A 21,664-nucleotide genomic window follows, 5' to 3' on the forward strand; every position below is an offset into this window, starting at 1 on the left:
CCATGATGTAATGCTCTTCTTTGTCTTTTTTTATCTTTATGGGCTTAACGTCTGTTTTATCAGATACTAGGATTGCAACCCCTACCTCTTTTTTCTTCTTCTTCTTCTTCTTCTTTCCATTTGCTTAGTAAATCTTCCTTCATCCCTTTATTTTGAGCCTAGGTGTATCTTTGCACGTGAGATGGGTCTCCTCAATACAGCATACTGATGGGTCTTGACTCTTTATCCAATTTGCCAGTCTCTGTCTTTTAATTGGGGCATTTAGCCCATTTACATTTAAGGTTAATATTGTTATGCATGAATTTGATCCTGTCATAATGATGCTAGCTAGTCATTTTGCCCATTAGTTGATGCAGTTTCTTCATAGCATTGATGGTCTTTACATTTTGGGTTATTTTTGCAGTGGCTGGTACCAGTTTTTCCTTTCCATGTTTAGTACTTCCTTCTGGAGCTCTTGTAAGCCAGGCCTGATGGTGACAAAATCCCTCAGCATTTGCTTGTCTGTAAAGCATTTTATTTTTCCGTCGCTTATGAAGCTTAGTTTGGTTGGATATGAAATTCTGGGTTGAAAATTATTTTCTTTAAGAATGTTCAATATTGGCCCACACTCTCTTTTGGCTTATAGAGTTTCTGCAGAGATCCACTGTTAGTTTGATGGGCTTCCCTGTGTGGGTAACCCGACCTTTCTCTCTGGCTGCCTTTGCCAATTTTTCCTTCTTTTCATTCAACCTTGGTCAATCTGACAATTATGTCTTGGGGTTGCTCTTCTTAAGGAGTATCTCTGTGGTAGTCTCTGTATTTTCTGAATTTGAATGTTTGCCTGTCTTGCTAGATTGGGGAAGTTCTCATTGATAATATTCTGAAGTGTGTTTTCCAACTTGATTCCATTCTCCCCATCACTTTCAGGTACAACAATCAAATGTAGGTTTGGTCTTTTCACATAGTCTCATATTTTTTGAAGGCATTGTTCACTCCTTTTCATTCTTTTTTCTCTAATCTTGTCTTCACACTTTATTTCATTAAGTTGATCTTCAATCTCTGATACCCTTTCTTCCACTTGATTGATTCAGCTATTGACACTTGTGTATGCTTCAAGAAGTTCTTGTACTGTGTTTTTCAGCTCCATCAGATCATTTATATTTTTCTCTAAACCGGTATTTCTAGTTAGAAAAATTCCTCTAACCTTTTTTCAAGATTCTTAGCTTCCTTGCATTGGGTTAGAACACGCTCCTTTAGCTCAGGGGAGTTTGTTATTACCCACCTTCTGAAGCCTACTTCTATCAGTTCGTCAAACTCATTCTTTGTCCACTTTTGTTCCATGCTGGCGAGGAGTTGTGATCCTTTGGAGGAGAAGAGGCATTCTGGTTTTTGGAATTTTCAGCCTTTTTGCACTTGTTTTTCCTCATCTTTTTGGATTTATCTACCTTTGGTCTTTGCTGTTGATGATCTTTGGATGGAGTTTTTGTGTGGGCATCTTTTTTGTTGATGTTGGTGCTATTGCTTTCTGTTTGTTAGTTTTCCTGCTAATAGTCAGGCCCCTCTTCTGCAGTTCTGCTGGAATTTGTTGTGGGTCTACTCCAGGCCCTGTTTGCTTCGGTATCAGCAGCAGGGGGCTGCAGCAGCAGGAGGCTACAGAACAGCAAAGATTGCTGCCTGCTCCTTCCTCTAGAAGCTTTGTCCAAGAGGGGCACCCGCCAGATGCCAGCCAGAGCTGTCCTATATGAGGTATCTGTCAACCCCTGCTGAGAGGTGTCTGCCCGTCAGGAGGCACAGGGGTCAGGGACCCATTTGAGGAGGCAGTCTGTCCCTTAGCAGAGCTGGAGCACTGTGCTGAGAGATCTGCTGCTGTCTTCAGAGCTGGCAGGCAGGAATATTTAAGTCTGCTGAAGCTGCACCCACAGCTGTGCCTTCCCCCAGATGCTCTTTACCAGGGAGATGGGAGTTTGATCTATAAGCCCCTGACTGGGGCTGCTGCCTTTCTTTCAGAGATGTCCTGCCCAGAGAGGAGGAATATAGAGAGGCAGTCTAACTACAGTGGTTTTGCAGAGCTGCAGTGGGCTCTGCCCAGCTTGAACTTCCCCACGACTTTGTTTACACTGTGAGGGGAAAACTGTCTACTCAAGCCTCAGTAATGGCAGGTACCTCTTACCCCACCAAGCTCGAGCATCCCATGTGGACTTCAGACTGCTGTGTTGGCAGTGAGAATTTAAAGCCAGTGGATCTTAGCTTGCTGGGCTCTATGGGGGTGGGATCTCTGAGCTAGACCACTTGGCTCCTTGGCTTCAGCCCTCTTTTTAGGGGAGTGAATGGTTCTGACTCACTGGCATTCCAGGTGCCACTGGGATATGAAAGAAAACTCCTGGAGCTAGCTTGGTGTCTGCCCAAATGGCTGCCCAGTTTTGTGCTTGAAACCCAGAGTCCTGGTGGTGTAGGCAACCAAGGGAATCTCCTGGGCTGTGAGTTGTGAAGATCTTGGGAAAAGCATAGTGTCTGGGCTGGAGTGCTCCGTACCTCATGGCACAGTCCCTCACAGCTTCCCTTGGCTAGGGGAGGTAGTTCCCTGACCCCTTGCACTTCCTGGGTAACATGACACCCTACCCTGCTTCTGCTCTCCCTCCATGCACTGCCCCCACTGTCTAACCCGTCCCAATGAGATGAACCAGGTACCTCAGTTGGAAATGCAGAAATCACCCAAATTCTTTTGTTCTCACTGGGTGCTGTAGACCAGAGCTGTTCTATTCAGCCATCCATCTTGCCTGGATCTCTTCTTCTTTTTTTTTTTTAAGAGTCAGGTTTTGTCACCCAGGCTGGAGTGCAATGGCACAGTATTGGTTCACTGCAACCCAAATTACCTTTAATATTTTATCCATCACTGCTGCTGATGAAGCTAAGTAGAGAGTATAAGATATAAACTCACAGAGCATCAATATCTCAAATATTTTTTAACCTTGGATGAATTAAATATATATATATACATATATATATATATATATGTATATATATATATATATGATTTATAGTCTGGTGGTCCATTTTGTGAGAGAACTGAATTTAATCCCTTTCTGATGAATTTGGGGCTTGTTTCCAATTGCACCCTAATATAAATGAATGAAATACAATAAACAATCCTTTGTATGTATCTTTGAACATTTAGGTTAGCATTTCTTTATGACACATCCCCATATATTGAATTGCTAGGTAAAAATTTTGTCCATAAAAATCTTATAAAAATCTGTTATGACTCCTTTCCTCCCTTAATAGTAGTCAAGGGCACAGGCTTTATCTAGATATACATCCTACTTCCACTATTTCCCTGATGTACAGCACAACTTTGGGCAAATCTGTTAATCTCCCTAATCCTTGATTGATTTATCTGTGAAAACAGGATTAATATAGTACACACCTCAGGGTGGTTGTGATGAAATAAGGCACTGAATTTAAAACAGCTAATGTGGTATCTAGTAATTAAGTTACCAGTGTTAAAGACACTGAAATGAACTAAAACTACGCAGACTATATGCAACTTGCTGACTCCAAGTTGGTTGCCTGTCAGGGTTTTTTAAAAACACTAGTGCTATGCCTGTGTGGAGGCCAGGGGCACGTGCAGATCTGTGTATCTTCTGCTCAGTTTTGCCATGAACCTAAAACTGCTTTAAAAGCTAAAACCTAGGTCGGGCTCGGTGGCTCACACTTGTAATCCCAGCACTTTGGGAGGCTGAAGTGGGTGGATCAGTTGAGGTCTGGAGCTCGTGACTAGCTGACCAACGTGGTGAAACCCCATCTCTACTAAAAATGCAAAAAACTAGCTGGGCGTGGTGGTCCATGCCTGTAATCCCAGCTACTTGGGAGGCTGAGGTAGGAGAATCACTTGAACCTGGGAGGTAGAGGTTGCAGTGAGCTGAGATCACACCATTGCACTCCAGCCTGGGCAACAAGAGCAAAACTCCATCTAAAAAACAAAACAAAACAAAACAAAAAACCCTAAAACTTATTAATAAACAAACACTGGTACCTAGAAACACCTGTTGGAGATTCTGATTTGGTAAGTTGGAGAGGAGGCCCTAGCATCTGTATTTTTAAATCCTCTTGGATAATTCTAGTATACTTCCTATCTGGGAACCAGTGAAAACAAAGTATTTCAAAAGAAAAGAAGCCACTTCTCTTTGAGTTCATTTTGATTCACTTTTCCTTCCCAATAGATTTCTTGCAGATTCAAAGGGCAGCCTTACAAAGTCATTTTACTGCAGAGAAAATCACTGGCTCCTCTTTCTGAGGCTTCTTAACTGCCACTGCCTGATGCTAAGAGTGTCCTCTTTTCACTCACCCACCACAAAGACAGACATATTTATTCATTTGCTGCAGCAAATAAATAATTCTACTTTGATGTTAATTCATTCTAAAAATACTGATTGCTCACCTATTGCATTGATTAAACTAATGTTAGGGAAGTACCAGTGAATAGAGGAGGCTTGATTCCTCCCTTTACAGAGTTCAGAGACAGTAGGGGACATACTCACAGTGACAGTAGAAGATGAGCAAGGGCTTTGATAGGGGAAAGCAGGGTGCTCCCCACAGAAGTGACTTTTCTGCAGAAGCTTGGAAGATGAGCAGAGAAGGAGGTATCTGGATGAGGAGGAACATTCAAAGCAGCAGCAGCCATAGACCAAAGGTTGGGAGGGGCACATTTGAGACACTGGATTGTTTAGTAGAAAAGGGTTGAAATGCGAGGTTGAGAAGGCAAACCAAGCCCAAATGTTTCAGTGTCTTGTAAACCATGTTAAGTAGCTTGTGAATAATCCCAAGAGCAGTAAGGAAAGTTGAGAGGCTTTCAGCAAAGGGAGTACCATGATGAGATTTGCTTTGAGGGATGATCACTTTCCTTAAGAGCCTAGTTGAGTGGTTGCTGGGAAAATTCAAATGGAAGGTGTTACTGCCTGCAGCTAGATTAGTTGCAATAAGACAGAGAGAAACCAGGGGAAGGGGAGTGGAGGTGACCCTGTGGACTCCATTATGGAGAAGGTCACCTTGAGGTGCCCATGGGACATGGCTTGATTAGGCAGTAAGTTTTCAGGGTCCAAATCTCAGAAGAAAGATTTCATTTGGAAACAATTCCTTTGTATTATTTTCAGCACTGGACGAAAAAGCATTTAAAGCTTTTACTTCATTCAGTTCTAAGCAAACACATTGGTTAGATCTGCAAAGCTTACTTGAATGATGGTCTATGTGCACATGAGTAAATAAGATTTGGCTCCAGATAGCAATTACTACTGACACCGCTTCCTTTCATCTCATGAGACACACTGTAATTGTAAACATCCATCTAGACACTGAAAAAAAAAGTTCACTTTTTCCCTCTGGGAAAGAAACTTAAATTGTTTTCTCTTTGTCTTTGTTGCAGGTATGTGTGCTATATTGCTCACCACCTGGCCACCTTTTCTACATCTGTAGGAAATAAATGTGATCGTTTCTGTGCTGTGGGTAGTGAAATTATCCCCAATTTTGAGAAGCGCATTTATGTTTAATGAGCTAAAATAGACTTTTCTGTAGTCAATGCCTTGATCTGTGTTCTTCATTTAAAAGTATAAAGACTTCAAGGGATGGAGCGTGGAGTTTGGCTTCCCTTATGAATTTCACACTCACCAGTCCAATTCAAAACCTCCTTTGCACTGCTCACAGACAATTTGGATAAACTTATCTTTCCTCTGCATTCTGGAGTGTCATCTGAGGGTGGTGGAGTGATGAGCAATGACTGTTTTATGGTCTTAGGTGGGTGTAGGCTGTGAGATGTATGGCTTTATTTGATCATCCTCTCATTACAGGTAATAATACCCTCCACTGACTGTTTTATCCTTTAAGTCTGTGAATTTAAACATGGTACAAGGCACAGTGTGTATTTAAGAAATGAATTAAAAAATTGAACAGACTTCTAATTTATTTTAAGTTGCAATAGGGGTAGGGGTAGTTCCATAACTGATCTATAAAGATCTTCAGTTTACTTATTTTCTTAAAAGAAACCAGTTCCTAAGCCAAAAAAAAAAAAAAAAAAGTTTATCAAAGAAACAGGTGAGTTAAAAGTCTTATTCATAAATAATAATTTTTTGGGACAAGCAGTTATTCTGGATTTTTGAGTAGATAACTTTCAAAGGCATGACAGTCTCATCCATTTATTATTTTGTTCCTTCTTCTAGCTTAGTACTCATTAAAATGTCCCAGGAACATATTTTTCTTAAGTGACATCTATAACTCAACCCACTCCTTGATGTGATCTTTAACTCATTCATATTACATAACGTTTTGTCCCAGTGGTAATGATTATAAACAACATTCAAATTTTAGATATTTTGAAAAGATATGAGAAATTGAAATAAACATAATTGTTACTTCTTTTTAGTTCTCACTCATCTAACCCTGAAAAAAATATGCTGATGTTTAGCTATTTTTTATTCAGGCACAAGAAAGTAGGTAGTTAGCAGAATTTCTTTTCTTTTTTTTATGTAGAAACTATTGAATGTGTTTTAATCTCATAATGATCACTTCAAACTTTAACTTCAGTAATTGCAATTGATTGTTTGACCAGTTTTTCAATCATCATGAGTGGAGCACAAAGAGGGAGAAAAATCATATAAATAAATCTACTCATAATCAAAAGCTTTAAGGAAGTAGTTAATTAACTTTTCTCCTTTTATTAGCACTGTATTAAAGTTGAAGGATTTAGGGTTAAAATCCCATTTCCATTACCCCTCCTTCTTCCCACAGGAGATAACACTATATTATGCAATAGGCAACATAATAATGTTGTTTGCATCATTCATATCGTTTTTATTTTTCTAACATTGTCACATGCCATGCCACCCCAACCTCTTTCTCTCCATATTGCTGACATACATACTCACACAAATACACACACATGCATATAAAACACATGTGTCTGTACATATGTGGTAAACTCATTCATTTTGAATGACAACTTAAAGTTTTCAGAGTACTACATATATAAGACTTCCATATATTTTTTTAATAAAAACTACACATTAAGCTGTAAAGTAAAAACACCTGTGTTAAAGTTGATAGAATGAGTCTGAAACATGCAACATACCATTTGGTCCCCAATGTGTAGCTTATTTGGTGTTTCACGGTTGTCTATTCACTCACATGATTTTATTGTGTTCCTTTTTTGTTATGTGTTTGTGAGGAGTTGGGAGATGGGAAGATGGGAAGGTATCATTGTTAAATAATAGGTCCTCCCTTAACTGCATTTCACAGCTCTCTCCCATGACTCAGAAACCTAATTTGGGCAATGGTGTAGTTTGCCAGGAATGTGAAGAGACTTACAGAGATCACTTGTTGGATGCAGGTGATCAAGCCTTCATGATAATTATGGAAGCCTTTTAAAAGGCTTACAGATGTGCCTGGTTTGGCCATCTGGTCAGAAGATGCATTTTCAGAGCTTCTCTGTCTTCACCTTTGCCCCCTACCTCGGTGTGAGAAATGTCAGGAATGTATTGGCTTGCAGTTGAGGTCTGCTTTGACTGAGGTTAACAGATAACACCTTCATCTGTACACGTACACTCATGTGCCCTAGCACCGTCCAAATTAAAAGGATAAGAAGGAGGCAAACTATGCTGTAGGGACATTTATCACCCCCTGAACCAAAGTATGTGAACAGAATTTCTAAGGTTGGTTTTGTACTATTGAAGAATTTGAGAGAGCTGTATGATTTTTATCATGCCCACCATATGAAGAAACAAAGAAAACAAACTTTTCTAGTTTAAACAAAGGTAATTTATTGGAAAATAAAGAAATCATACTCAACTTGAAAAATGCACAAAATGAATTTTCTTTGGTTTTCCAAGTGGCTTTGTGAGCCAGTGCTGTAGACTTTTGCTTGATTTGGTATGTGTGGGAATTCAGTTAGCTGCTCTGAAACATGATATCATCCTTTCAGTGACCTTCCTTCTTAAGGAACAGTAATGTGAGTTGCATGTTCTCTTAGATTCAGTCCTTTTGAATCTTGTAAAACTGGAGACAGATGACTAGAATGTGTCAAGTCAAAGGATTGTTCACCTTAAGTGTGTACATTCACCTGTGTCTGTTCATACATAGTAACTATTATCATTAATCTTCATTCTGAGTGATGTAATTTATCTTTCTTAATACTTGCTTATAAAGATAAGCTCACAATTAGTGAAGTATATACTACTTTTGCAACTTCCTGTGGGTCTCTGTATATCTTGAAATGAACTATGTTTTTTACAGTAAGCTCACAAATTAAATCTCTGTTTTTTCATTGGTCAGCTGACTGCTAAACCTCAGACTTCTGGCACCTCTACCACAAGGTAGACCATTGGTCACAGGTTGAGTGAGGCAGAAACAATAATTAGATCAATTCAAATTTATCACCAGTATTGGAAAAAAATACAAAGTCCCCAAAGCATGTGCCCTAGTATAGTGATCGAATTTGCCTCATTTTCATGTGTGTTTAGAATTAATATTAACCTCTTAGTATGAGATTATTTAGTTAGTTAAATCTCACTTGTTTTCTAGAGCATCTCCAATGCTCTACAGGTAACTGGTAGTCAGGCCCTGCAGTCTTCAGGACTAGCAATCTTCAGTCTAGTTACAGACAGTAGGCTCTAACCCTCATGATTATAGCAGGCCCATATACACTGAATTAAGCTCAAATCTAATGGACCAGAAAATGGCATAATGCAAGAAGTTATAGCTCTGTTCCAGAGTGGAAACTGGGTAGAAGATAATTAAGGGAGTGGCTGGGCCAAACTAAAAAAAATAATCAGGTATGTGTTTTGTTCCATTTAGTTCTATTTTTCCAACCAAGTTTCCAGAGGCACTTTTAGAAGCCCCTTATCATCCTACATATGAAGGACAAACTAACTCATGCCTCAGGATGAAGATATTTTATTAGGCACTTTACTATGCATATGTTTGATTGTTAAGCAGTAATATTTTGACCTGAAAAGTACCGATGGAAGAGACGTTACCTTACTAAAAGGAAAAAGTGTGATGATACAAGGAGTCCCTAACAGGAAGCACACTCTTCTCTGGAATCATGCCAATAGAGTTGGATGTGAAAAATTAAAAATAACAGAAATGATTTGTGTTCCATTCTTAACAGAACCCATCTTCTACTTCAGTGATGTGGAATACTCTGTGGATGAGAATGCTGGTTCCGTGGAAGTGCGGGTGTGGAGAATGGGCACGGACCTGTCCAAGTCTTCTAGTGTCACAGTGAGATCTCGGAAAACAGATCCTCCCTCTGCAGAGGGTGAGCAGTTTCCCACTCGGTTCTTTCAGTTGTTCTGCAATTTTCAGTGACCATGACACAAATTTATTTAAAGCTGAAATACTTCACTTCTATTAAAGCAGTTTGGCTGAGTGTATTGTTTTTGCTGAAGTTATTACTCTAGGAGGTAAATCTAGGCTTTGTTTACTGCTTTGGGAAAGTACATTTAAGTGCCATGAATCTGAAGCTAGGTTACAAACACAAGACTCACAGGATCTATATACTAAGGCCGATGTTTCCATGAAGTGGTTCTCTACTCTCAGAAAATCTAATATTGTTGAATGTTGTGGCATTATATGCAGGAAAATCATCTTGCTGCACATAATCTATCCCCACAGAAACCTATGACATTTAAGTATTATGCAGGCATGTGTCTTCAGTTGGCTGTCTCCTTATTTTAACCATGTGTCCCTATAAATACTTCAGATCCAAAAGGTTTTTTCCATACTTCATTATAAAAAATGTACTAACTAGCACATCTTTTATTCCAGGATCTACATCTCCAAAAAGTTGATTATAAAGTTTACAGCAAGCATAGAATTCAAAATTTCCTTTTTTTTTTTTCTAAATGACCAACAATACAAACTTTCTCAAGTACACACACATGAGAACATACAGGCCTGTCATACACACATCACACAAAGCAAGCACAGTTTATACCATTTTAAAAGTCACCCTTAGGTTTTAACTTTTTTAATGTAGTGGAAGCAGTATAGTGCTTTGCATGTAGCAGGTGCCCAGTAAACATTTGTTTAACTAAATTAGTCATTTTTAAGAGAAAGATTCAAATCAGAGATGAGGGGAGAGAGAGAGAGAAATAAGAGCAAAGGGGAAGAAGCAGAAGAAGAGAAAAAGTGTAAAAAGGACCACAAGGAGACACTGACATTCTACAAAGTGAATTAAAGACAGACATACTCAAGCAAAGTTGCACATTCAGAGGCAAAGTAGATACAGAACGAGAGTCAGAAGAGCAGAAGCTATAAAAACAAAGAAAGAAGCAGCATTATTCAGCTATTTCCCACCACTGTCAGTCTTTGTGGATGTAGTAGCTACAGATTAAAAGACAGTTTTGTTTTAAACTACTTTAGATATGAATGGCGGTATCAACACTAGATATAGCTCCCTTTATCTGAAAAATATTAAAGCTCAAATATACCTCTGAGAGTAGAAGCCTCTCTCTGCCTGGGACAAGGGTGGGTGGAGTGTGGGCAGAGCTGGTACCGTAAATGTGTTGCTTTAACTAACAGGCAACCATATACCTAAGTAGGATGTTCTGTGGTAGGTCCAGCAAAGATATATAAATACTTAATTAATGTTAACAAAATTTTAAATGTCTATATTTCATATGTAATTTATGAGGATCGTAAATTGATATGCTGATTTTTCTAAGCCTGATTTTTATTACCCTTATTAGAGAATTTTCAAACTAAAGTTAGAAGAACTATAACACAGAGGAACTATAACCAATCCAAAGTCTAACCATGAAACATAGATAAAGTTCAGCAGCTGATCTTTGCTCTACCACCAACGTAGCTATGTAGATACTAATCTTTTGCATTTTATTAAATGTATTTTTTGTAGGGTTATGCTGATCTCTATTTTTTAAAAAATTACAAATATAATTACACGATGTATGTCTTATAATTTTTTGCAATTTAATTAGTCCCCAACTGAATATTTTTTTTTTACTGTCATAGCTGGAACAGACTATGTAGGCATCAGCCGTAATTTAGATTTTGCACCTGGAGTCAACATGCAGCCTGTTCGTGTTGTCATTCTGGATGATCTAGGACAACCAGTGCTGGAGGGAATTGAGAAATTTGAACTGGTGCTGCGTATGCCTATGAATGCAGCCCTCGGGGAGCCCAGCAAAGCCACAGTGTCCATAAATGATTCTGTCTCCGATTGTGAGTGTTTATTAATTTTACAATGATAAGTGAAATGATAAGCTAAGGTCTATATATATATATATATATATATATATATATGATGAGCAAGATGCTAAACTATATATATATATATATATATTTGTTTGCTAGGGCTTCCATAACAAAGTCTACTGTTGGGTGGCTTAAAAAACAGAAATTTATTATTTCGTAGTTGTTGGCTAGAAGTCCAAAATTAAGGTGTTGGCAGGCTTCCTTCTGAAGGCCATCAGGGAAGGATATTCCAGGCCTCTCTTCTTTGCTTGAGGATGCCCATCTTGTCCCTATGTCTCTTCACATCATGTGCCCTGTATGTGTCTCTGTCTAATTTTTACCCTTTTTATGAGGACATCAGTCATATTGGATTAGAGCCCACCCTAATGACCTCATTTTAACTTAATTACTTCTACCAAGACCCAACCTACCAATAAGATCACGTCCTCAGGTATTGGGGGTTGGGATTTCACCATATGAATTTTAGGGGGACACAGTCCCACTCATTCAAATACCCTAGCTGACCACACTTTCTCTTCCTGATGATTTTGACAGAATTAGACAGTAACAGAATAAAACTTTTATTCTTCCTCTCAAACTTTTAAGAAAAAAAAAGTGATGCCATCAGTATCTTGATTGTACCTCAAGAATTCTCCTCACCACAGATGGGTGGAACCATGTGGAACTGCACAGACCCTTGAGTGTCAATGATCTTTCTCCACTTCCCAGCACAAGACACTTTCTTTCATCTCCTTCCCCTTGACACTCGTAACATTTCTCTAATAATGTGCCAAAATGCTGTTCTGGGACAACCCTTTGCTGGACACATGGCAGAGCTCTCTGATGCGTCATCACAAGGGAATTCTGAACACTCTTCAATCATGATGATTCCGACAGTGCTTGGGAGAGTCTCACCTATTGTCAATGATCCCTATACATCATTGACCTAGCATAGGTGTCACCTAAAAAATCTCTCTCTCTCTCTCTCTCTCTCTCTCTGTCACACACACACACACACATACACACACACAGTCAACTTTCCCAACATGATCTGAGTAAACTATGCTTATAATTATGTGCACAATATTTAGTGTTCTTCATGTCAAGAAATTCTGAAAGTCTCATGACTAGGAAACATATAGATTCAAATATCTTAAGGTTTGTGGTTTTATCCACTTGTTAGCATTTCATTCTATAGTCTTACTTTACCAAACAGGCAGAGCGAAATGTCAAAGGTAACTCTTAAGTAATTGGCTCAAGGCAAAACATTGGCAAGTGACTGAATGGAGACAGAATCCAGTTCTTCTCACTTATGTTTCATTATCCTTTCCACTAAACCACATCTTCTGAAACGCCATTTTCCACAAGGAAATTTCTGTTCGCTTTGATCTTTTGTTTGTTTTTGCAGTACCTAAGATGCAATTCAAAGAACGAATATATACTGGCAGCGAAAGTGATGGGCAGATAGTTACAATGATCCATAGGAGTGGGGATGTCCAGTACAGATCTTCAGTGAGATGCTACACCCGGCAGGGGTCTGCACAGGTGATGATGGACTTTGAAGAACGTCCAAACACTGATATTTCCATCATTACATTCCTCCCTGGTAAGCTTCACTTGAAATGTTTTTGAGAAATTTGAAGAAGCCAAATTTTTACTCAGAAATATGTATCAGGAAAATACAACTTCCTTGATATGAACAGGCTTATGGCATGGTTTTATGTGCACTAAATGAGGAAAGTGAGATCGATTTTTATCAAGTTGAATGAATGCACTTTATGGTATCTGCATTAACTGATTGATTTCCAGTGATATGATATATGGTTTATTTAAAACTTATTCAGCGGACAAGAGCATATCAAATGTACAGATTTTACAATGCTGGGTATTAAAGTTGGCTCAATGATTTGTTTAGTAAGTCAAAAGTTGCTAACACTAGAAACTAGTGTTGAGGTCAAATTAACAATGACCAGCACATGCAAGGCTGCTAATCTTGCTTTCTTAATGTAATGCTAGAAATTCATAAACAAAATTGGCATTTGAGCTTTTCCTCTTGTTTTCTAAGATGTGTGGCAATGAGCTTAAAGACAGAAATTAAAGAAATTCCACATACAAATAAGGACCTGTCATTGCATGTACTTAAATATTTATTCACTTATTCAACAAATATCTATTGAAGGCTTATTACATGACAAACCCTACGTATTGAACTGATACAGCAGTTCAAAATCAACATGCTTGCCCTTGGTGCTCACATTCCTACTTGTAGATATATTCCTGTGGGACGTGATTAACCTGCTAGCATTATTGTTCCAGGTGAGACGGAAAAGCCTTGCATCCTTGAGCTGATGGATGACATGCTCTATGAGGCGGTCGAGGAACTCCGCCTGGTCCTCGGCACGCCACAAAGCAACTCTCCCTTCGGGGCTGCAGTTGGTGAACAAAACGAAACTCTCATAAGGATCCGAGATGATGCTGATAGTAAGAAGTCACTTATTGTGTGTGTTCAACAGTAAATTGGGAACTAAAATCCATCCAAGTCAAGGTTTTAAGTGGCTCAGAAAAATCTCCCCACCTCCCCTGCTTTCTGACTAGGGTTCTTAAGCAATTGAGAAATAGAAAAAAGACATACAAATGGGGAACAAAATAAACCATTAAAATTGATAAAGTTGACCTTGGAGAATATGGCTTATATCCAAACACTGAATCCCAAACATCCATACCTGCTCTCTACTCTGTACACACCCTTGAGTATAGGGTATTAACTGTTTCCTCCCTCCCCACCCACCTTCAGTGACTTGCTCACGTGTAATTTATGGCACATATAGACATCTGGGAGCACATGCTCACTGGGGGCTCGTTAAATCCCGGGAAGGAGCTGGACAACACATTCCTGCTTTTCCTTCCACACACACCACTAATTTTGAGTGAGGGGACAGAGAGAAGCCAGGGATGGAATAGTCACTAAGCCCCTCCCACATGGAAATAAACATTAGAAATGAGGGGAAAGCATTCCCCTTACTAACAGTTTCCTTTGTCTGTGTTTCCCACAATTTTAGAGACTGTTATTAAATTTGGAGAAACCAAATTTAGTGTCACTGAACCCAAAGAACCTGGAGAGTCAGTGGTTATAAGAATTCCAGTGATTCGCCAAGGAGACACTTCAAAGGTTTCCATCGTGAGAGTCCACACCAAGGATGGTTCTGCCACCTCTGGAGAAGACTACCACCCTGTGTCAGAAGGTACAGGACTTCCAGTACCTGTCTCCTGATGGGTCATGCCAACTCTGTGTGCTAGTGCCAGTGCCCTTAAGGAAAAGAAGGGGAACATCCAATTGAAATAAAAATAGAACACTCTTTTGGGGTAGTGTAAGTTTAAGGGGAACAAGTGCAGTTTTGCTACATTGTTATGTTGTGTAGTGGTGAAGTCTAGTCTTTTAGTATATCCATCACCCGAATAATGTACATTGTACTCATTAAGTAATTTCTCAATACCCGGCCCCTGACACTCTCCCAGCCTCCGAAGTCTTCAGTGTTAATCATTACACACCTGATGTCCACGTGTACACATTATTTGACTATCACTTATAAGTGAGAACAAGCAGTATTTGACTTGTTTTGATTCTCATTTCTCTAATAACCAGTGATGATGAGCATTTTTTCATGTTTGTTGGCCTCATAAATGTCTTCTTTTAAAAAATGTCGGTTCATGTCCTTTGCCCACTTTTGAATGGGTTTGTTTGTTTCTTTTTTTTTTCTTTTAAAGGTTGCCAGGAACAATGATCACCAGCTGCCCAAATACCAAAAAATTATGCTTCTGAAATCTCTTGATGTCAATTCCGCACGAAGAGCAATCAAGTTGCTCTATGTGTGCCACTCACGACAGAAGCCCTTTTTGTTTTATTCTTGTAAATCTGTTTTAATTCTTTGCAGATCCTGGATATTAGCCCAAAAAGAAGTCTTTTAAAATATAATGTGATATTATATAAAAAACTCAACAATTATATATCCGTATATATACATAATGTAAATCCCATTCACACTGTATTATACCTATGATCACATTTATTTGTCTTGAGTCCTATTGGTTTAGAAACTCTGGAGAATAAGAGGTTAATTTTTCAGATTATGTCCTGATATTAGAACTACTGATTGTGACTCCTGTAATTCAGCATCTTTTCAAACTATGGGCCAACAAACCAATGTCTTATTATTAAAATTTTCCTTCAGATAAAATCGGCATTCGTAGCCACCTAAATGGAACTGGAGACCATTATTCTAAGTGGAGTAACTCAGGAATGGAAAACCAAACATTGTATATTCTCACTCATAAGTGGGAGCTAAGCTGTGAGGATGCAAAGGCATAGCAATGATACAGTGGACTTTGGGGACTCTGGGGAAAGGGTAGGAGGGAGGTGAGGGATACGAGACTACAAATCCTGTACAGTGTATGCTGCTCAGGTGATGGGCGAAACAAAATCTCAAAAATCACCACTGAAGAGTGTATTCATGCAACCAACCACCACCTGTTTCCCCAAACACTATGGAAATAAAAAATAAAAATAAAATTAAAGTCTTGGGAAAAAAAGAAAATATTAGAGTTAAATGAGTAAAAATAGGTGGTGTTCATTAAACATTTGATTTCATTTTACACACACAGCCAAATATACTGGACCACAGTGTAAAACATATTTCTCATTGTAAGTCACAGTTTAAAAAAGCTTGATAGAAAACTTCTTATATTCATATGCAAACAATTTAAATCTGTGATTTTTGCATTTGTAGAAATTGAGTTTAAGGAAGGAGAAACCCAGCACGTGGTTGAAATCGAAGTTATCTTTGATGAGGTGAGAGAGATGAGAGAGGCCTTCACTGTTCACCTAAAGCCCGATGAAAATATGATAGCAGAGACGCAGGTAAGTAATGTAATGTGTACATAAATTCATGGCCAGCACTTCATCAGAGAAAATGCATAAAAGCAATCACATAGTGTACCATAAAATGAGGAGAGTTTGTACAAGCCTTACATGAAAGAGATATGCATAATCTCTTTTTACCACCTAATATATTTTGTTCTGATTAGATCATAGTCAAGAACTGCCTTTTTCTTTGAAAAATCATGTTTGTGGACACTCAAGGACTGAAGTCACTGAGCCCGAAACCAGTGCACTACCCTTCCCATGTCAGTCAGTATGATTGATTGACCTTGGGATTAACCATCGGAGAGGAAAGTAGCATCTCAGAGTAAAGAGGGAACTATTAATTCAACGCCACAACTCGTAAAACATATATTTGAACCCACAAAGCAGTTTGCTAACCCTCCAGATCAAGATCTGTTTCTCCTGGCTTTATCAGAATTTGATGTCCACAGCCTCATGATCAAAATATTGCAGTCCTAAATCTTATTATCCATACTTACTTAATTTATATTGTCTCATTAACCAGAATTTTCCTCAAAATGAACATAATTCCACAGAATGCTGACCTTTACACTGGAAATAATTTTGAAAACTACATCTGTTTTTGGAATGTATTAATTTTTTATATCTTTGCTTAAATTTACTGTATTACCTTTTTAAATTTGTTTCACTTTCGTTTGAGTTCCAGCTGGGAAATTTTTTTCCTTAAATATTTTTACCATTTTGTAATCTTTACTGCTTGATGGTTTTTCTACTACAGTGCCTTGCTTTTTAGCAAGTCATTTAAAATTCAAGTATGGGCAATCTTTGTCAAATATAGTTTTATGTCTTCATCACATAAGATGAATCTTTTATTATTTTTATGGAGTAGCATATGAAATTCTCTTGGGTGAAAAGAATAAAGATTCGCTCAAATTACTTCCAGTGATGAAAGCTTCTTTTGAGATGTTGGAAGGTTATTGGGAGCCAGGGCAAGTTCACAGCAAGGTGCTCTTTTCACCCTGCCCAGAAGCAGATGTTCATAAATTCCTCTTCTGTCTGGGACTCAAATTCTCCCTGCCTGTGTTTAAGGCGGTGCCTTTTGCCCTCAGCTGCTTTAAAGAGTTTCTTATTACTGGCATCTGCTTCATCCAGGCTCACAGCATCCCATGACCTCTGTGATCTTCCTTCTCTCAGAATGTCCTCCAGCTTTCCTCCCACTGTCAGTGAATTGACTTCTTCATAAAACTTCCCTTCACAACCCCAAAACAGATTTAGCTACTGTCATCACAACGGAGAAAAAAAATGTAGAGCCCGAACACCTCCTGGGCTGCCGGCCAACCTTTGGACTGACTGCCCCAGGTCAGCTGCCCTCCCCTGGAACCAAAAGATGTGAACAAGGTGCGAAGGTCATGTGCAGCAGGCCATTTAGGGCCTGTTGCTCTCCAGGGGCTCTGAGTATGACAATTTGCATCATAAGAAGCATAAAAAGTTTAATATTTCACTAATCAGTGATAATTATCTTTTTCATCTAGATGACTAAAGCCATTGTGTATATAGAAGAAATGAGCAGCATGGCAGATGTCACTTTTCCTTCTGTCCCTCAAATTGTGTCCCTGTTGATGTATGATGACACTTCCAAAGCTAAGGAGACTGCTGGACCCGTGTCTGGCTATCCTGTCATCTGTGTCACAGTGAGTAGGAGATTCACAAAATTGAGGAAAATTTTAAGATAATTATTTTAAATAATTACAAACTGTAATCAATATAGCATTGGCTTTGTTATGAATAAATGAAAGTAGAAAAATACTACATGGTTTAACCATTGAACTTTGCAAATATAACAAGAATCAAGTAAAGGTCCTGTTTCTTTCTTCACCCAACAAAGATTCGTTAACTAATGTGTACATAGTGTGTTATCTCAGTCTGTCACCTACAGAAAAATAAATAAGATTTGAAGTGTGCATTCAAGATATTTAGAAATGAAGAAAAGAATATAGAAATTGGTAACTCTAATACAAGGCAAGATGGACCACTGTCATAGAATGATACAAATTATTAGTTAGAGCTGAAGCTCCACGTATGAGGGGAGGTTTGGGATGGTCAGGTGGAATTTTGATAGTTTAGAATTCAAGTCTGATAAGGGAAGACCATTCTAGGAAGAAGGGATTATAATATGAGCTACAGCTAGAAAAAATAGCATAAGAAATAGCAGATTATCACTACTTTTAAAATTTGCCTTCTCTTGACTCTAAATTGCAAGCCCCTTGTGAGCTAAAATTATGACTTACTTATTTTTATATCACAACAGCACTTCTATAATCAATTATATATAAAATGTACACAACAAATATTTATTGAGTCAACAAGTCAGAGATAAAAATTTGGTGTCAAATTATAGGGAGTTTTAAATGTCATATTTAGAAATTGGCAGGTTAACAGGGCAGTTGTGTGTCAATGGACTGGAAGAAAAGACACTGAATTAGACAGAGAGGTGCTGCTGGGAATGGAAAGGAAGGCATCAACTTAAGCGATATCACAAAAGAAGAATCAGTCAAGCTCATGACTCACTGGATAAGGGGAGTAAGATGAGAACAGGAAGGAAGAGAGGGAAGGAGGGAGGAAAAGAGAGAGAATAAAGATAATTGGCAAACCTAATGATTTGAGAGATTATGATGTAAATAGCAATTCTACACATATTAACTTAGAAATAGAAACATCCAATACATTGTTTGAAATGCAAGATGAGAGTTTATAAACACTATCATAGCTGGGAATCAAAATTTGGAAGCTGCATGAACAACATGTAGAAATCAGGAAAGGCAGCAGTGAAAACTCAATGGCAGAACTGGAGAGGAATGGGTTCCACACTGTTCTCGACTCTGTTCCTAACACAGTCATTTGTTTTCCACAGGCTTGCAACCCCAAATATTCAGATTACGATAAAACAGGTTCTATCTGTGCAAGTGAGAACATCAATGACACTTTGACCCGGTATCGGTGGCTGATTAGTGCACCCACGGGCCCTGATGGTGTGACCAGCCCTATGAGAGAAGTGGACTTCGACACCTTTTTTACATCATCCAAGATGGTCACGCTGGACTCCATATACTTTCAGCCTGGCTCCCGGGTGCAGTGTGCGGCTCGTGCTGTGAACACCAACGGGGAGGAAGGCCTGGAGCTCATGAGCACTATCGTAACCATAAGCAGAGAAGAAGGTCAGTCATTTCCACTTTCCCGGGTAGATCACTGGAATACTGTGGAATATTACAAATGCCTATTTTCTGGTTTTTAATACTTCCAAATGTCCCACATATTCCATATATTTTATAAGTGGTCCAAAAAAAAAAATTTTTTTTTGAGACAGAGTCTTGCTCCGTCGCCAGGTGCCAGGCTGGAGTGTAGCAGCGCAATCTCAGCTCACAGCAACCTCTGCCTATTTATTAGAAAAACAAAATATTTATTCATTCTACCTTTGAGTACCTATTATATGCTGGATACAATGCTTTGTGCTGGCTATAAAATAAAGAGATCAGGATCCCTGCCTTGAGGGATTGTTAGTCCAGTTGAAGATGTGAACACATTTTAGTCTAGACAGGGCACAGGAATGCAAAGGTAGAAGCGATTCGTTCTACCCTGAGTGGGTCAGGAAAGGCTCAGCAAAGAAGGGAGGCTCAAGCTGAATCTGAAAACAGTACAGGAAAACAAGCATAAGCAACAACTCGTAAAAGCAAGAAAGAATATGGGATATTGTGGGAACAGCAAGCAGATAAATGGGGAAACTTCTGAGAGGAAGAGGAGGAAGAACCAGGAGACAAGGCAGAATGATATGCAAGGGTCAGCTCTGAACAGAGCTCATGCTGTGCAAGAAGCTCAGCTGGTCATTGGATGAGTAGTATTTTGCTGGGGACAGGAGGGGAAACGCAGTCCAGGTAGAGGGGTATCTGCAAATTCACATCTTGGTATTACAAGAGAGACTGTATCTGAGGTTGGAGCAAAAATATATTGGGGAGGAGAATAGGTTGTGGCTGGGGACCACATTGGAAAGACAGGAAATCCACTGTATAAATAAATCCTTCACTCTGCAGAATAATTTTAATGAGTTTAAAAAAAAAAAAAAAAAAGATTGTGTATATATCTGATTCTATTTCTAAATCATCCATTTGCATACTGCATTCAAAAGTAAATTTGTTGCATAAAGAGAGGTCATATGTCCTACCTGCCACTATGATATATTCAGGATCAAATGTTTAAATAATACCTTAAAATGATTCTGTCTTTTAATAAATCAGACAGCCCGTATGCTGGGGCCTGCTTCTGATTGCTATTCTAGTAAATACCTATGTATGTTCTCTGTCCTATACAAATAGAAAAGAAATTATATTTTTCCAAGTTCTTTTAAAATTATAATCCAGCATCTTGGTCCCTTTCATGATGTTCAAATAAACACTACTATTTTCTTAAGGGAAATATTGGAGAAAGAGTTTTATGTCCAAATTATTGAAGATCACTGAGAGATATGAGAAAGAAAGATAGAGCGATGAATATAAAATGGTTTATAATATGTAACACACATACTGTAAAAAAATTACATATATAGGGAAAACTCTGCTGTGCACATTTTGCTCTCTGATTTTTAAGGAGACATTAGTTTTAGTTCCTAAAATGAGCATATTTTTCATTTTATTCACTTATAAGTAATGTAAACATAACTAATCATAAGTATATTATTCTGGAGTAAAAAGTAAATTTACTTGGTTTAACTATACTTACTTTTACCCTACTGACTTTCAATCATTTTTACTGTGTCTGTTCATACTTTAAATGGTTTTGTGAATATGAGCATGATCTAGAAAAACCAGCACACATTAAGTTACATTGAATGGTAACTTTTTTCTCAAAGTTTAAACAATCCCTAAATTGTCAAGTGGCCACCAAACTGTCTGCTGTGATTACTTCTCACCCTGTGGCCCTTCTGCTTTTTTATGACATGATGTGCACTGTCAGCCATGTCCTACTCCACAGAGAATTTTAAACCACATAGAAAAATAATAGCTCCTACTTATAAAAACATTCTTTAGATGTTATCAATTACCTTCTTTTAGCATAAATGTGTTCATTATTTTTCAAGGTCTTTGTCAGCCCCGTGTACCTGGGGTTGTTGGGGCGGAGCCGTTCTCAGCTAAATTGCGCTACACAGGCCCTGAGGACCCAGACTACACAAACCTTATCAAGCTCACTGTCACGATGCCGCACATAGACGGTAGGTGACTTGGGTAAGCAAGTCCACGGAATTGTTCTGGACTCCTCGTTACCTGGTGTATTTTCCTTCATCTTCTAAACAACCAAGCTTCAACAGATGTTCACCTTGCAACTTGAGCTTCAAGTCCGTCTGCCTCCTTGAACGGTTTTAGCTTTGTTCTACCCAGCTTTTATAACTATGGCAATTGAAGCATTCTTTAAAATTAGATAGATATAATACTAGATTTTATGAAACAGCACAAATGTATCTTCAATCGTAGACTTGAAGTTATAGTAAAGTATTTG

The 21,664-nt window shown here is 38.5% G+C and overlaps 1 protein-coding gene and 1 non-coding gene across 2 annotated transcripts in view; one reads left to right on the forward strand and one right to left on the reverse strand.

Moving 5' to 3' along the window:
* FREM2 (FRAS1 related extracellular matrix 2) overlaps nucleotides 1-21,664 on the forward strand; it is a 183,090-nt gene that overhangs the window by 138,666 nt on the left and 22,760 nt on the right. The window contains exons 7-15 of the mRNA XM_032294524.1: nucleotides 9,134-9,283; nucleotides 10,999-11,208; nucleotides 12,629-12,826; nucleotides 13,537-13,701; nucleotides 14,280-14,462; nucleotides 16,005-16,135; nucleotides 17,653-17,811; nucleotides 19,032-19,335; nucleotides 21,249-21,380. Of these exons, the coding sequence (XP_032150415.1) occupies nucleotides 9,134-9,283; nucleotides 10,999-11,208; nucleotides 12,629-12,826; nucleotides 13,537-13,701; nucleotides 14,280-14,462; nucleotides 16,005-16,135; nucleotides 17,653-17,811; nucleotides 19,032-19,335; nucleotides 21,249-21,380 (1,632 nt within the window). The remainder of the gene's footprint in view (nucleotides 1-9,133; nucleotides 9,284-10,998; nucleotides 11,209-12,628; nucleotides 12,827-13,536; nucleotides 13,702-14,279; nucleotides 14,463-16,004; nucleotides 16,136-17,652; nucleotides 17,812-19,031; nucleotides 19,336-21,248; nucleotides 21,381-21,664) is intronic.
* Nucleotides 14,983-15,116, reverse strand: LOC116562584. Its single transcript, XR_004274035.1, has one exon. It is a non-coding gene; the product is annotated as a U11 spliceosomal RNA (small nuclear RNA).

The sequence above is a fragment of the Sapajus apella genome, unplaced genomic scaffold (assembly GCF_009761245.1).
Source record: "Sapajus apella isolate SASKATOON/1434 unplaced genomic scaffold, GSC_monkey_1.0 scaffold32, whole genome shotgun sequence".
NCBI classification, from domain to species: Eukaryota; Metazoa; Chordata; class Mammalia; order Primates; family Cebidae; genus Sapajus; species Sapajus apella.